At 37.8% G+C, this 16,559-nt stretch overlaps 1 protein-coding gene across 1 annotated transcript in view; it reads left to right on the top strand.

Annotated features, from left to right (window-relative positions):
• The first annotated feature begins 284 nt into the window (after positions 1 to 284).
• Positions 285 to 16,559, top strand: part of SLC39A9 (solute carrier family 39 member 9) — a 39,924-nt gene continuing 23,649 nt past the window's right edge. Inside the window, exons 1-2 of the mRNA XM_080651267.1 lie at positions 285 to 1,102; positions 8,929 to 9,037. Coding sequence (XP_080507393.1) covers positions 1,007 to 1,102; positions 8,929 to 9,037 — 205 coding nt within the window. The 5' untranslated portion in view covers positions 285 to 1,006. The remainder of the gene's footprint in view (positions 1,103 to 8,928; positions 9,038 to 16,559) is intronic.

The following is a 16,559-nucleotide window of genomic DNA, read 5'->3' as shown; positions in this document are numbered from 1 at the left end:
TTCAGCCATCTTGGATAAGGGCGATAAGATACACAGAGAATCTTTTGGAACGTGAAAAATAATTTTTTTTCCTCAAAACTCTTGTCCGTACTCTCGTTGTTATACATACGGCTAACGTGATCACAGATGTAAATAGTGACAAAAGTCACTATTTAAAAGGCAGAGCACAGAATAAAAAGGGGGGGGGGTAAATAGTTGCTCAAAAATGGCGGCAGTGTAAGAATGCCGGGCCATAGGTCAGTTGTTACCCGGAAGGACCCATTTAAAGGAGGGGGCGATGAGGCAATCCGGAAGTGGATATAATGAAGAGGTGCCACTTGGCGGCCATGGCTGCTGTAGTATCTGTGGCTCCGGGTCAAAGCCCAGCGGAGAGGAGTAATATGGGGAGTACCGAGTATAGGGCAGAGAGAGCTTTGTATCGGATTCGCTGCTGAACTCCAATCTCTTCGTTTAGAGACTTACGGGACTCCTTTCCTCATTCGAAACTCGAAGGAGAGTTTGCCGGGACTGGTGGGCTAGTTCCAGCTGGGGGGATCACCGGCAGGGTGCCCCAAAGAGCTAGGGGTGCCGGGAGAACGAACAAGTTCGCTTGGGTTTTTCTCCTTTTCCTGCTGCCACCTGCAACGTTGCCTGTGGAAAGAGTGGGCCCATTGTGCCATTCTCATTCCGACCATTGAAGAAATCGCTTATTCGTGTATTTCCCCCATTGACTTTTCCCATCTCTGTTAACCCGCCGGAATCCAATGACTGGAATCTGAAAACTCAGGGGCTGGGGGCCTACGATTGCTGAAAGTTCTCTCTGGTGCTAATATCAGCAAAAAGGGGCTGTTTCCAGGTACGTTCAAGAGAAAGGTGCTCCGTGAACACATCCGCTGGTAGGGAGGACGAAAGAACAGGAAAGTCCCTCTTGTTCTCTTGGAATCACTTCACTACACGCGTGTAAGAACCCTTGGAAGCCACTGAAAATTTGTAGTCCGGTGGTGGTGGGTGCATCAAGGAGGGCAGAATGGATGATTTCATCTCCATTAGTCTGCTGTCTCTGGCTATGTTGGCGGGATGTTACGTGGCTGGAATCATTCCCTTGGCTGTTAATTTCTCGGAGGTAAGCAATTCGCAATTTTCCGTCAGTTGTCCGATGGCTGCTAGAAAGTAGTGATAGTTACAAAGGAAAGCTGCTTCCTAAGTTAATCTCAGAGCCAAAGGTCTTATTAAGGAAGACTATCTTTTTAAAAGGTGCATAACATTTAATAATAGAAACGAGCCTTATATTCAGCTTTAGAGTTCTTAACCTGGGTGGGCGGATCCACTGCAGGTCCTGGAGTGCTCCCAACTCCCTGAAACTGCAGACAAAAATCTGGAGCTCTGTGCATTTTCCTGGAGAGAGGCACTAACTTTCTTTTGGTTCTCAGAAGTTTCCAGGAATGAAGGTTCCGGATTGCTATGAAGAAATATAAATGGTGAATGTTGTTTGTTCATATGAATTAATATCAATATAACTTTTTTTTTTTTTTTAGAATATCAAAAAGAGAGGTAGTTTTTTGGATGCCTGTGTTAGAATGGAGAAAGAAAAAAATAGTTTTAAAAACTTTAATTAGGTTGTTCTTTACTCACATTTCCTTTTAAAGAAGAGCATTGGAATGGATATTTGAAGTTGTTTTCAAATCTGTTTGCTTAGAAATGAAATTTTTGTTAATATGTTTTTAAATTTTGGTTAATTGTCATTACTTGAACTAACGTTAACTAACTGGGGAAAGACTGACGAAATCGTTGTTCAACGAAAAATGGAGATACTGTAGGTTCTTCAGGTTGCCATAAAGAGTGGGCAACGTGCACAGTGCTCAAAGATTTAGGGAGAAAAACTGCTACGCTGGGGGCAACAGGATCTCACAAGTATGACCTGGAGTTGAGTAAAATAGGCCATTTTACTGCCAGTCCTGAAAGTGCTTTCACACGACAGGGAAAAGGAGAAGGGCCTGAAGTAGAAAGGAAAAGTTATAGCTGAGGTGTGAGGTGGGCCTTGAAGATGGGCTGTGGATGGGAGAGAAGGTGAGGCCTTATGAGTTTGAGACACAGTTAAAGCCACAGCCAGATGGAAGGAGGTTTGAGTTGCTGCTGCTGCTTCTCAGTTTCCTTTTGGTATCTAATACTAACATTGAGCTAATTTTTTTTGAGCGCATACATTACCTAACTTTGTTTTAAAAACTCAGTGAGATACAGATGAGGACTCAGATTATGTTAACTTGGAAAAGTTAATGAAGTATGCTAGAATCAGAGCTGTTTCTTTTTCTTTTTCTTTTTTTTTTTTTTTTTTTTTACTTTTTTATTGTATTGGGTGACATTGGTTAATAAAGTTATATAGGTTTCAGGTATACAGTTTTATAATACATTATCTGTATGTTGTAGTGTGTGTTCACCCCGAGTCAAGTTTCCTTCTGGAGAGCTGTTTTTTAAATCTAGGTTTTTCAGACAGAGCAGTTTGTAGCCATTGTCCATTGTGGCCAATGTAGCAGACTGGTAGCCCACATATCAAACTTAGCTGGTAGACTTACTTTATTAGATTAGCAGAGTGTTTGATTTTATTATTGTTGTTTTTGTCTATATTCCCTCAAGACAACAATTGGCTAGAGCTGAGTAGCAGTAGATTGTCGCTGTCCTTCTTGGCTACCAAACTCATTTTGACTACCTGCCTGCCCAGTACTTTGTGAGCCTGCTGTCTTTCCTCTCAAATACATACATACATACATACATATATATATACATATATATATGTATATATATATGTATGTATTTCAGAGAGCAAGGGAGAGGGAGAGAAAGCTAGAAACATCAATGATGGAGAGAATCATTGATCAGCTGCCTCTTGCACACCCCACACAGGAATGGAACCCGAAACCCAGGCATGTGCCCTGACCTGGAATCCTGGTTCATAGGTCTATGCTCAACCACTGAGCCATGTGCCAGCCGGGCTAAACTGTATTTTCTTTCTTTTTTTTTTTAATATATTTTATTGATTTTTTACAGAGAGGAAGGGAGAGGGATAGAGAGTTAGAAACATCACGAGAGAGAAACATCTATCAGCTGCCTCCTGCACACCCCCCACTGGTGATGTGCCCGCAACCAAGGTACATGCCCTTGACTGGAATCGAACCTGGGACCCTTCAGTCCGCAGTCCGACGCTCTGTCCATTGAGCCAAACCGGCTAGGGCTAAACTGTATTTTCTTAAAACTACATTAGAATTGAATTGATATTAAAGGGCTGACATTTGTAAGCTTAAGTTGGTTCATATATATATATATATATATATATATATATATATATATATATTTAAAGTTTTTTAAATTGAATTCAGAGAGGAAGGGAGAGGGAGAGAGAGAAACATCAGTTGCCTCCTGCATGCCCCCTACTGGGGATGGAGCCTGAAACCCAGGCATGTGCCCTGACCAGGAAATCTAACCATGACCTCCTGGTTCATAGGTCGATGCTCAACCACTGGGCCAGGCAATGGTTCATATATTTAAAAATGGATCGAGGTGACATTTATCAAGAATTATAATTCTTGGCAGGGCAATGGTTCATATATTTAAAAACGGATTGAGGTGACATTTATCAAGAATTATAATTCAAATAAGAAACTGATAAAATTTATTCCTATAAAATGCTTAGGACTTTTCCAAATTCTGTATTTGCTTAAACTATTCTTGGGTGATTTTGCAATATGCAGATATATGCTATTTTGTTTTTCACTGAAAGGAAATGTGTACATAAGTGGTGTAATAAAGATAATTAGTATGTTATGTCATTCTAAATTGATGGCCTTGTGGTCTTTTCCAACTGTAGGTCTTAAAATGCTATAAATTGGCATTTATAATACCTGTTAATTACATCATTTTGAGCTTTTAGAATAAAATGAAAGTTATATATGTTAGAGACATTTTAGAATTTTACTGGTGTTTTCTATCTCCTAGTAATTAAGCATTTTTTCTCGGTAAATTATACTATTATTATCGACCAAAGTATTATGAAATTAGTGATATGATAAATACTAGTATGTAAAAATAAACTTTACTCATGGGGAGTGGGAAGCACAATTTCTACCCTTAGAAAATAGCTCCCTAAGATTCCTAGCTTTTCTTTTATTTATTTTTGTTAATCCTTACCCGAGGATATTTTTCCCATTGATTTTTAGACAGAGTGGAAGGGAAGGGGAGAGAGAGAGTCAGAGAGAGAGTGACAGAGAGAGAGAATCATTGGTGTGAGAGAGACACATTGGTTGCTGGGGATTGAGCCTACAACCAAGGTACGTGCCCTTGACCGAAATCAAACTTGCAGGGCCAGACCAAATGATTTCAAGGGCCCTTGAGCCAGATGTTCCCCACCCCTGCTTTGCTCCTGTCTGGTAAAGGAGTTGGACACAGTAGTTTAGTACTACCTTATGTTTTTTAGATTCAATTGTTAATGAGCAGTTTTCTTTGGCTCTAAATGTAAATACTACATTTGCGTTTTGAGAGCCTACAACTTAACATTGGCTAGTATAAACCCAGCTTAACAGGTGCTCTGATTGCTGATGAAGTTCAGATATTAACAATGGCTAAAGTGGGATTTTAGATCAGTTACCTGAGGATTGTTATTTACCTGAGCATGTCTTCTTTTTGTCACAGAGCTGGTAAGAGAGAACAAGCTACAGTTTGCATCAGATCTCTAGGGCAGTGGTCGGCAAACCGCGGCTCTTTGGCCCCTTGAGTGTGGCTCTTCCACAAAATACCGTGGCCTGGGCGAGTCTATTTTGAAGAAGTGGTGTTAGAAGAAGTTTAAGTTTAAAAAATTTGGCTCTCAAAAGAAATTTCAGTCGTTGTACTGTTGATAATTAGCTCTGTTGACTAATGAGTTTGCCGACCACTGCTCTAGGGCAATATTCCTCAAGCTTTCTGGTAAATGACCAGTTTTTGTTTTTAATTTCCATTCCATTGAAGACCCAATATATTTGTAAAAATGAAATACTTAGAAAATGAAGTGGAGGAAAAACATGCAAAATACAGGCCTATTTAAATGCAGTGCTATTAAATTGAAGAGACATATAATGACTCCTTTAGTAATTATAATGATTGTATTGCTAAAATTTTTTTGAAGGCTTTCTCTTAGTTTTGTACTTTTATCATTGCAGACTGGTTTGGATTATAATGACACATTTTTTATGTGTTAAAACAGTATAAATCCACAAGTATGCAGATAACTTCAATAAAGAACTTAAGATGATTAATGCCACTAATTTCAAAAGGAACTATCTGAGACAGGTAGTATAGTTCAGAATCAGTGTCACTACTTGAACAAGTTATTTAACATCCAACTCTACTCTGTTAAATGACCTTATAGGATTGTTTTGAGAATATAATGAAATAATATAAGCACAGTCCTTAACACTGTATTTAGGACATAAAGATTTTTTTTTAATGTTGAGATTATTCTCAGTACTGATTTTGAAGACTTTTTTAGTGTATTTTACTAGAGGCCTGGCACACGACATTTGTTCACTTGGGGGGGGGGGATCCTCTCAGCCCGGCCTGCATGGGGAGTAGGCCTAAGCCAGCAGTGGGACATCCCCCGAGGGGTCCTTAGCACTGCCTCAGAAGCGGGAAAGGCTCCTGCCACCACCGCTGTGCTCCACCACCGCTGCGCTTGCCAGCAGTGAGCCTGGCTTTTGGCTGAGCGGCGCTCCCCTTGTGGGAGTGCACTGACCACCAGGGGCAGCTCCTGCGTTGAGCGTCTGCCCCCTGGTGGTCAGTATGCATCATAGCAACTGGTTGTTCCGCCATTCTGTTGATTTGCATGTTGGAGTTTTATTATATAGGATTGATTTCAGAGAGGAAGGGAGAGGGAGAGAGAGAGATAGAAACATCAATGATGAGAATCATTGATCAGCTGCCTCCTGCATGCCCCCTACTGGGGATCCAACCTGCAACCCGGGCATGTTCCCTGACTGGGGATGCCATGACCTCCTGGTTCATAGGTTGTGCTCAACCACTGAGCCATGCTAGCTGGGCAGTCAGTTTTTGTTTTTTTAATATATTTTTATTGATTTCAGAGAGGAAGGGAGAGGGAGAGAGAGAGGAACATCAATGATGAGAGAAAATCATGGATCGGCTGCCTCTTGCACACCTCCCACTGGGGATTAAGCCTGCAACCCAGGCATGTGCCCTTGACTTGAACTGAACCCGGGACCCTTTAGTCCGCAGACTGACGCTGTATCCACTGAGCCAAACCAGCTAGGGCTGGACAATCAGTTTTTTAAAAATGCGTTTGCTAACTTGATAGATAAAAACACATTTTTGTTATTTTAATTTTCTCAGTTCAGTTGAACCTCTTTTTTCTTTTTAATTTATTTATTTTTAAAATATATTTTTATTGATTTCAGAGATAAAGGAAGAGGGAGATAGAAACATCAATGATGAGAGAGAATCATTGATTGGCTGCCTCCTGCATGCCCCCTATTGGGGATCGCGCCCGCAACCCGCTCATGTGCCCTTGTCCGGAATCGAACCTGGGACCTTTCAGTTTGCAGGCCAATGTTCTATCCACTGAGCCAAACTGGCTAGGGCTCAGTTGAACATCTTATATAGTAATAACAATATTTATTGCCAATGTTTTCCCAGTTTCTTTCCCAATGGGCTTTTGTTTGTTTTTGTTTTTGTAGTCACACTGGACAGTCTTATAGGATTTCCACTTTTGTTTAGTTCTTCTATATTTAGAAAGGACTCTTATACAAAAAGAAAAGGAATTAGTCTTATTTTCCAAGATTGGAGGAAGTGGCATTAATAAAGTATTGCTTGTTATTACCTCTATGTCAAATGCATTAGGACATGGAAAGCCTATAAGATGCCGGCAAATGGCAAATATAGCATTGCTCACTTGTACTTTTAGGCAAGTATCTGGGTTTTACTTTGTTGTTCTTGTGGCTTAGAAGCTTTCCTCTGCATGCTACTGATGCTGTTAAAGATAAGCAGTAATGGCAGTTACTCTGTGCTGTGTGCTAATAATATACTATTCCTACATGATAATAGTAGTAATAGTAGTCATCATCTCTGCTCCTTTTTTTTTTTTTTTTAATCCTCACCCAAGGATATTTTTTTTCCATTGATTTTTAGGGAGAGTGGAAGAGAGGGAAGAGGGAGAGAGAAACATCTAACTGAGAAAGACACATCAACTGGTTGCCTCCCACACATGCCCAACCAGGGCCAGGGATCGAACCTGCAACTGAGGTATGTGCTCTTGCCTTGGAATTGAACCTGAGACCTTTTGGTCATCAAGCCGATGCTCTAACCACCGAGCAACTGAACTTGCTCAGGGTCACACAGCTGCTACTCAGAGGCAGGAAACATTTTGGCATCTTGTCTCAGTTATAAGGACTTGAAGAACAAAGTTCGTATTTGAGCTTCCTTCATTTCCTTCATTAGCAGATAGTGTAGTAGTTAAGTTGACATTAGGAAGTATCTCCTTGAAGCAGGTTTGTTTGTAAGAATATGGAGAAAGCGTTTGTTGCTTGAACAAGAGTTTAGTCTGTACCCTAAAAGTTTCATCTCTTCAGTGCGTAGAGCTTTGAAGGGATTAGTTTTATAACAAAGCGCGCATCTTTAATTTTTTAGGAAACTACAGTTGGTGAGTTCAATACTGAAAGCATGGTACAAGGGGGGTTGGAATAAACTATTTTCAATATTAAGAGCTTTAAAAATTATTGACTTATATTTAGTGTGACCAAACAATTTGTTGACTGTTTCGGTGAACAAGGAAAGAAAAACCACTTAACTGTCCTGGTGTCTGCCAAGAAAATTAAACTGACTTCAAAGCTTTGAGCTGATAGTTAAAGGCAATGAGTACAAGCTGTTGTTTTAAATAATACGTCTGGTCAATCCTTTGGCTCAGTCAGGCTACAGCTGTGAAATTGTAAAATGAGATGCATAAAACCAATGCATTGCAGAGTTCATGTCTCTCTTGAGCAAATATTTCATTTCTCTGACAGAAACTATTACTTTGGGAACTCACTTTTCATCTTCATCTGCACTTGGAATATGTAGTTCTTCCTTCAAATACACCTTTTTGGTCATTTACCATAAGCAAAAAAGAGACCCTGTCAGCATTTTAATTCTAACAGACAGTTTTGAGATTGAATCCCAAGCTGTGAAATTATGTGAACAAATAATCCATACAAATAACATGGAGCCACATATGTAGTGCTTAAAATAAGTCTGATTGCAACTGAAGTGATTTAGGTAGTTAAGAAATGAAGAAAAAATGAAAACTGAAATGACAACCCATGGCAATGATGTTTTTTTTAAAATATATATTTTTATTTATTTCAAAGAGGGAGAGAGAGATAGAAACATCAATGATAAGAGAGAATCACTGAATCACTGATAAGCTGCCTCCTACATGCCCCCCACTGGGGATTGAGCCAGGGGCATGTGCCCTGACTGGGAATCAAACTGACCTACTGGTTCATAAGTCCACACATAGTCACTGAGCCACATTACCTGGGCATAATTCCTTAGGGTGAATTTCTAGAAGTGAAATTGCTGGATCAAAGAATTCACATTTTGAGACTTTAAATCTAAATTGCCAAATTCTGGTTCAGATAGGTTGTGGCAATTCACATTCCTGCCAGTGTTAGACAAGTATGATCATTTCTCCCTATCATGGATAGCAGAAAAGTTTTCCTACATCATTGCAAAGCTGGTAAATTTTAAAATGGCATCTCTATGTTTTAACTGGCATTAATTATTCATGAAGCTGACCCTATTTTATTTTCACTAGCCATTGTAGATTTTGGTCTCGCAAATGAGCAGAGCTCACAGTCTTGATTAGATACTTCAGAAACTTTTTCCATTCTTTCATCAATCTTTTCAACAGTTTTCTTTTTTTTTTCTTTTTCTTTCCAGGAGCGACTAAAGCTGGTGACTGTTTTGGGCGCCGGCCTTCTCTGTGGAACTGCACTGGCAGTCATCGTGCCTGAAGGAGTACATGCACTTTATGAAGATATTCTTGAGGGTGAGAGAGAGAAAGGCCTTCTTTGAAATATGCTATTGACATGGAGGGTTGAAAGGAGCTTAATGGTATTTCTTCTGAACTCAGTTGATGTTTGCCATAGAAGTCTACCCTAAAAAGAGTTCTTAAAATATATCTTTTGACATCTTTCACATTGAACACATCCTTAGCAGTGTGTGATTTGAATGCCCCAATTCATGAGTACCACTTAAGATTTATTTGCAATAATGCAGTGGTCGGCAAACTCATTAGACAACAGAGCGGCAAACCGCGGCTCAGGAGCCGCCGTTTGCCGACCACTGCAATAATGCATGAATTTCAGTCTTTCAAAGTATGACTGACCTTTTTTAATGCCCACTTAAAAACTTCCCAAATCCTACATGATGAGTATTTTTAGTGTTCTTTAATTTAAAAACTATGTAGATATACTAGTACACATTTGGATTTAAGGACTCTTTATAGTAAACTTTGTAGATCAAGCATGTCAAACTCAAAGGCTAACACGGGCCAAATAAACAAGGTTTAAGTTTATGTGGGCCACAAAAAAACAAAAGCTTCAATTTTCATAGAAACATAGGTTTATTTCGTTAGAGACATGCTGAACACAAAGGGCTGAAATAAATGAGTAATCGTTAACATAAAATACTAGAACATTTTAATAAAAATTAATGTTTTTTTCTTGAACATTAACTTACCAGACACTGAATAACTGCACAAATTAATAAGCATAACGCAAATAAATCTATTTGCATTACGTGGCAATCAGCTGCTAAAATATTCGCTGCTAGTATTAGTAGAGAGAAATGGTGCACGTGTGTGTAAGGTGCATAAGGGAAATGAATGCAACACGATTATAGTAATCAGTCATTAGCGAACATTGTAGTTCGTTACTAATAATTATGTATAACAGGATATTGTAAAAATTAAGTTAATGGAATTTTTATTAAAACGTTTCTTACATATTGGTATATTGGCTAGGCCGCAAAAATATTCATTGTGGGCCACGAGTTTGACATGCTTGTTGTAGATAATTGGTAAGAACCCTTGCAGTAAAGGACAACTAAATATCTGAAGAGGACTCTCCTGACTCTAATAACAAGCAGAGAACGGTATAGCTCTGTGAGAACAAATGCTGGACAGTCGGCTTGGTTCACTCACCCACTAAATAATTTGGTTCTTCACACCAGCTTGAAAATATAACTTGATTCAAATTTGTGATTCAGCGAAGTCAAATTGCTACTTGTCATGAAACTTCACAGATACCTGTGAAGGATTAGGAACCACTGCTGTTAAATTGGTGAGCTGAATCTTCTAATGCCAAGAGTTGACTGGACTTTTAAAAATAATATAAAGAGGTATGTGCCTTCAAAATTTTTTACTAGATACATTATAACAAATAGTTATTCACATCTCTCATACCTGGGGTATGCATATGGGCAAAATGGTAAAGAGTAAAGATTATGGGAGTCTTATTGCAAAATAAAACTGAGGCTGAGGATTTGTCAGCTTTAGGGGGAGAAAAATAATAAGGAACCTTAGATCCTACTCTTTTTTGATCACACATCCTATTGGGGAAAAAGATATACATGTACTATTCTATTAATATATTGTGTTCATTATAAAACTCATACCTAAAATTATAGAAAAGTTTAAACTAAGATTTAAAGTAAATATGTGTCAATCAAAGTTTTCTTTCATATCCCAGTGGATCAGCTTGAATTTTTCTGAGTGTAATTATTCCACTGTAGTGATAATATCCTGGTATACTAGGAAACATTTAGACCATGACTAAATATACAATTAAAATTTTTTTCTTGGCTTTGTAGCTAAGAAAGAATTATGGGTTGTTTTCTAAACTTGTCTGATAATAAAATTTCCTTGGGGGTGGTGGTGTGTATTTTGAAAATATAGTTTCCTGGCCTCCCCAAAGAAAAGGCCTGGGAATATCTATTTTTAACAAATTGCCAAATAATTCTTATTAGACAAGTTTGGGAAACACTGGGGTAAAGGAAAGAAGTGCTTAAGGTATAAGTTGTTTTTTAGTAACAGTTTTATTGAGATATAATTCACATACCATATTTCAGATATAGTTTTAATGTTTATTATGTATTGGGTTATATCCCTATATTTTCAGTTTTTCTGATTTTGACTCAGAATACTTTGGTGCATTTATCTGAAAATAGATAAGCAAGCTTTATAAACCTACTTTTCCAAAAATAAGCATTCCTGTCTCTTTAACCTTTCATCATGGATTAATCTCCAGCCCTAAGCCATCATTTAAAATTTATTTTATTATTTTTATTTACATATTTTTACATTCACTTTTTTTGGTGTTCACCTCTATGACTTTTGGCAAATGCATAGAGTTGTGTTATTTCCACTGCAATCAAAATACAAAACAGTTCCATCACACAAAAGAACATTCTCTCATGCTGCCCTTTTGTAGTCAAACCTTATTTCTTCTTTGTCCCTGTAGTTTTGCCTTTTCCAAATGTCATATATATGGAATCTTGTAGCCTTTGAGTCTGGCTTCTTTCACTTGGCATAGTGCATTTGAGAGTTATCATATTGTTTTATGTATTAACTAGAGGCCCAGTGCACAAATTCGTGCACCAGTGGGGTCTCTTGGCCTGGCCTGTGGGATTGGGCCAAAACCAGCTCTCTGACATCCCCAAGGGGTCCTGGATTGCGAGAGGGTGCAGGCCAGGCTGAGGGACCTCACCAGTGCACGAGGGACCCCACCAGGACCAGAGAGGGACGCAGGAGGTTGGTCAGCCGGGGAGGGACCACGGGAGGGCTCCAGGGAGTGTCCAGCCTGTCTGGCTCAGTCCCGATCAGCCAGACCCCAGCAGCAAGCTAACCTATTGGTCGGAGCGTCTGCCCCATGGTGGTCAGTGCACGTCATAGCCACTGGTCAACCAGTCGACTGTCTGCCCCCCCTGTGGTCAGTGCATGTCATAGCAAGTGGTTGAGCAGCCTTAGCATATCATTAGCATATTACATTTTGATTGGTTGAACAGATGACCAGATGACCGGACAAATAGCATATTAGGCTTTTATTATATAGGATGGTTTGTAAATTTTTATTTCTGACTAGCATTCCATTGTTTGGATGAACCTTAATTTGTCAAAAGACATGGGTTGTTTCCAGTTTGGATGATTATGAATAAAAGTCACCATAAACATTTTTGTACAGGCTTTTGTGTAAACATGAGTTTTTATTTCTCTTGTGTAAATACTTATAAGTGAAATTGCTGGGTACATGGTTCAACATCATAAGAAATTGCCAAAATTTTTCCAAAGTGGATGTACCATTCCTATCATTAATGTATGAGTTCCAGTTGGTTCTCCTTGCCAGCTCTTGGTATTGTCTTGGTTTTGTTTTAGTTTTTTGTTTTTTTTAAATATGTTTTATTGATTTTTTTACAGAGAGGCAGGGAGAGGTATAGAGAGTTAGAAACATCAATGAGAGAGAAACATCGATCAGCTGCCTCCTGCACACCTCCTACTGGGGATGTGCCCACAACCAAGGTACATGCCCTTGACCGGAATCGAACCTGGGACCTTTCAGTCCACAGGCTGACGCTCTATCCACTGAGCCAAACCAGTTAGGGCTGTTTTGTTTTAGTTTTTTATCCTAGTCATTCTATTAGGAGGGTAGTGGTATCTCAATGTGGTTTAAATTTGCAGTTTCCTAATTGATAATGATGTTGAACATATTTTCCTGTGCTTGATTGCCATTGTTATATTCTTTTTGGTGATATTAAATCTTTTGCTCATTTTTTAAAAATTGAATTTTATTATTATTACTGAGTTTGGAGAGTTATTTATGTATTCTGGATACAAGACCTTTATCAGATGTGTGATGTGCCAGTATTTTCCCCTAGTCTGTGACTTATCTTTCCATTCTCTTAATAGCTTCTTTCACAAAGTAGTTTTAAATTTTGATGAAGTCTACATTATCAGTTCTTTCTTAAGTGAATTGTGCTTTTGGTGTCAATGTAAAACCTTTGGTGGACTTAAGTTCACAACGATTGTCTCTTTTTCTAGAAGTTTTATAATTTTAGGTTTTGCATTTAGGTCTATGATCCATTTTGAGTTAATTTTGAATACAAAATGAAGGTTAGTTTTTTACATATGGATGGGTGTCCAACAATCTTTGTTGAAAAGCCTTTCCTTTCTTTATTAAATTGTCTTTACACTTTTGTAAAAAATCAGTTGACCGTATTTGTGTTTGGTCTATTTCTAGACTCTCTATTTTTCCCCATTATCTGTATTGTCTGTGCTTTGCTAATACTGCCTTGTCTTGAAGACTGTAGCATTATAGCAAATCTTGAAATCAGACAATGGAGTTTTCTAACTTTGTTCTTATTTTTCAAAATTGTTTTGGTTAAACTAGTTCCTTTGCCTTTCTATAAAAATTTAGGAATGAGCCTTAACCGGTTTGGCTCAGTGGCTACGGCATCGGCCTGTGTACGCAAGGGTCCCAGGTTCGATTCCAGTCAAGGGCATGTACCATGGTTGCAGGCACATACCCACTAGGGGGTGTGCAGGAGGCAGCTGATCGATGTTTCTCTCTCATTGATGTTTCTAACTCTCTATCCCTCTCCCTTCCTCTCTGTAGAAAATCAATAAAATATATTTTTAAAAAAATTTTTGGAATGAGCTTGTGAATATCTACCAAAAAAAATCATGCTGGGATTCTGATTGAGATTGAATTGAATCTGTAGATTACTTCGGTAAGAATTGACATCTTAAGAATTTTGTGTTTTCCAATCCATGAACATAATATATCTCTCCATTTATTTAGGTCTTCTTTGGTTTCTTTAGTGAGTGTTATCATTTTTAATAGATCTATAGATATTTTGTTAGATTTATGCCTAAATATTTCATGTTTTTAGTACAGTTGTAAATGCTACTTTAAAATTGTTCTCTTTTCAGTATTCTAGTATTTAGACATTTGCTAACCTCACTTATTCTTTATAGAAGTTTTTTATAGATTCTTTGGGATTTACTACATAAATAAGCATGTCATCTATGAATAAAGACAATTTAGTGTTTTCCTTTCCAATATGCTTTTTTTCTTTCCTTATTGCATGGACTATACCAGTGGTCGGCAAACCCATTAGTCAACAGAGCCAAATATCAACAGTACGACGATTGAAATTTCTTTTGAGAGCCAAATTTTTTAAACTTAAACTTCTTCTAACGCCACTTCTTCAAAATAGACTCACCCAGGCTGTGGTATTTTGTGGGAGAGCCACACTCAAGGGGCCACAGAGCCGCATGTGGCTCGAGAGCCACAGTTTGCCGACCACTGGACTATACCATCCATTATAAGGTTGATTAGGAGTGAAAGTGGACAGTGTCGCTTGCTCTCAGCCAGTCTTTCATCATTGTCTATGATATTAGATGTAGGTTGTTTATAGATTCCCTTTTCAGGTTAAGGAAATTTTTTTCTATTCCTACTTTGCTGAGAGTTTTTATCTTGTTGAGGATTATTGTGTCTCAGTTCATGAGGAATATTAGCTTATGCTTTTCCTTTCTTACCATATCTTTGTATGGTTTCTGTTATTAGAATAATGCTGGGCCCTTAGGATTGGGAAGTGTTCTCTCTTCTGTATTCTGGAATAGATGCATAGAGTTAAAAATATTTATTCCTAAAATGTTTGCTAGAATTTACCAATGAAACCATCTGGGCCTGGAGTTTTCTATGTTAGAAGGCTTTTAGCTATAAATTCCATCTCTTTAATAGATATGAGACTATTCAAGTTCTCTATTTCTTCTTTAGTAGCTTTGGAAGTTTGTGTCTTTCAAGAAATTGATTCATTTCTTCTAAGGTGAAGAATTTATAGGCATAAAGTTGTTTATAGTAATCTTTTATTATCCTTTTAATATTTGTAGTAATTTCTTCTCTTTCATTCCTAATATTGATCATTTGTCTTCTCTCTTTTTAATGTGGTCATTCTGGCTAGAGGTTCATCAGTTTTATTTTTTTTCAAAGAACTACGTTTGACTTCATTGATTTTTTTTTTCCTGTTGATTTTTCTGCTTTCCATTTTATTGATTTCTGCTCTTCATTATTCCTTTTGCTTGCTTTAGGCTTTATTTGCTCTTCTTTTTTGAAATTTAAATTTAATATTTTTCCATCATTGTTTATCCCCCCCATACCCTCTTCCACCTATTTGCTTTTCTTTTTCAAGTTTTTCTTATTGATTTAAGATTTTTCTTCTTTTCTAGTATAAGCAGTTATTGCTATAATTCCCTTTAAGCACTGTTTTATTGCATCCCAGGAATTTGGTATATTTTTATCTTTATTCATTTCAAAATATTTTCTAATTTCCCTTCCAAATTCTTCTTTGACCTATGTGTTATTTAGAAGTGTATTATTAAATTTTCAGTTCTTTCCCCAGGTTTTTTCTGTTACTGATTTTTAGTTTAACTTCATTATGGTCAAAGAACATATCTAATATGATTTGAATGCTTACAAATTTGTAAATACTTTTTTAATGGTCCTGAATATGGTTTATCTTGCTGAATGTTCCTTGTACACTTAAAAAGAGTGTGTATTCTGTTATTTGGTAGAGTGTTCTATAAATGTCATTAGGTCAAGTTGTTTGGTAATATTGGTCTTCTATATCCTTGCTGGTTTTCTACTTGTTCTATTGATTACTGCGATAGGAGTATTGAAGTCTCCAAGTACAATTGTGGATTTGTACATTTCTCTGTTCAGTTATATCAGTTTTTGCTTTATGCATATTGAAGCTCTTTGGTTAGGTGTCTACACATTTAGAATTGCTGTGTCTTATTGATGAATTGACCTTTTCATCATTATGTCCCCCTTTATCCCTGGTAATATTCCTTGTTCTCGAGTCTACTTTATATAATATTAATATAGCCACTTCAGCTTTCTTTCTTTTTCTTTTTTTTTGGTTAATCCTCACCCAAGGATATTTTTCCATTGATTTTTAGAGAGAGTGGAAGGTAGGGAAAGAGACAGAGAGAGAGAAACATCAGTGTAAGAGACACACCTGATTGGTTGCCTCTCGTACCCTGACCAGGGCCAGGATCAAGCCTGCAACTGAGGCACATGCCCTTGACCAGAATCAAACCCAGGACCCTTCAATCCCACGGGCTGACATTCTATCCACTGAGCCAAACCATCTAGGCTCTAACTTTCTTTTGATGAGTGTTTATATGGTATATCTTCTTTGATCCTTTCACTGTTAATCTATCTGTCATTCATTATATTTAAAGTGGGTTTCTTATAAATATCATACAGTTGGATCATGTTTTTTAAATTTAATTTGATAATCTCTAACTGGTGTGTTTATTTTTATTAAAAATTGATTGATTGATTTGAGAGAGAGAAAGGAAAGGGGGGTAGGAGAGAGAGAGCGATTGGCTGTTCCATTTAGTTATGCATTCATTGGTTGATTCTTGTATGTGCCCTGATGGGATCGAACCTGCCACCTTGGAGTATTGGGACGATGCTCTAGGCCAGTGGTTGGCAAACTCATTAGAC

The sequence above is a fragment of the Plecotus auritus genome, assembly GCF_963455305.1.
Source record: "Plecotus auritus genome assembly, chromosome: 1".
Lineage (NCBI taxonomy): Eukaryota > Metazoa > Chordata > Mammalia > Chiroptera > Vespertilionidae > Plecotus > Plecotus auritus.
This window is presented reverse-complemented; position numbering and strand designations above follow the sequence as displayed.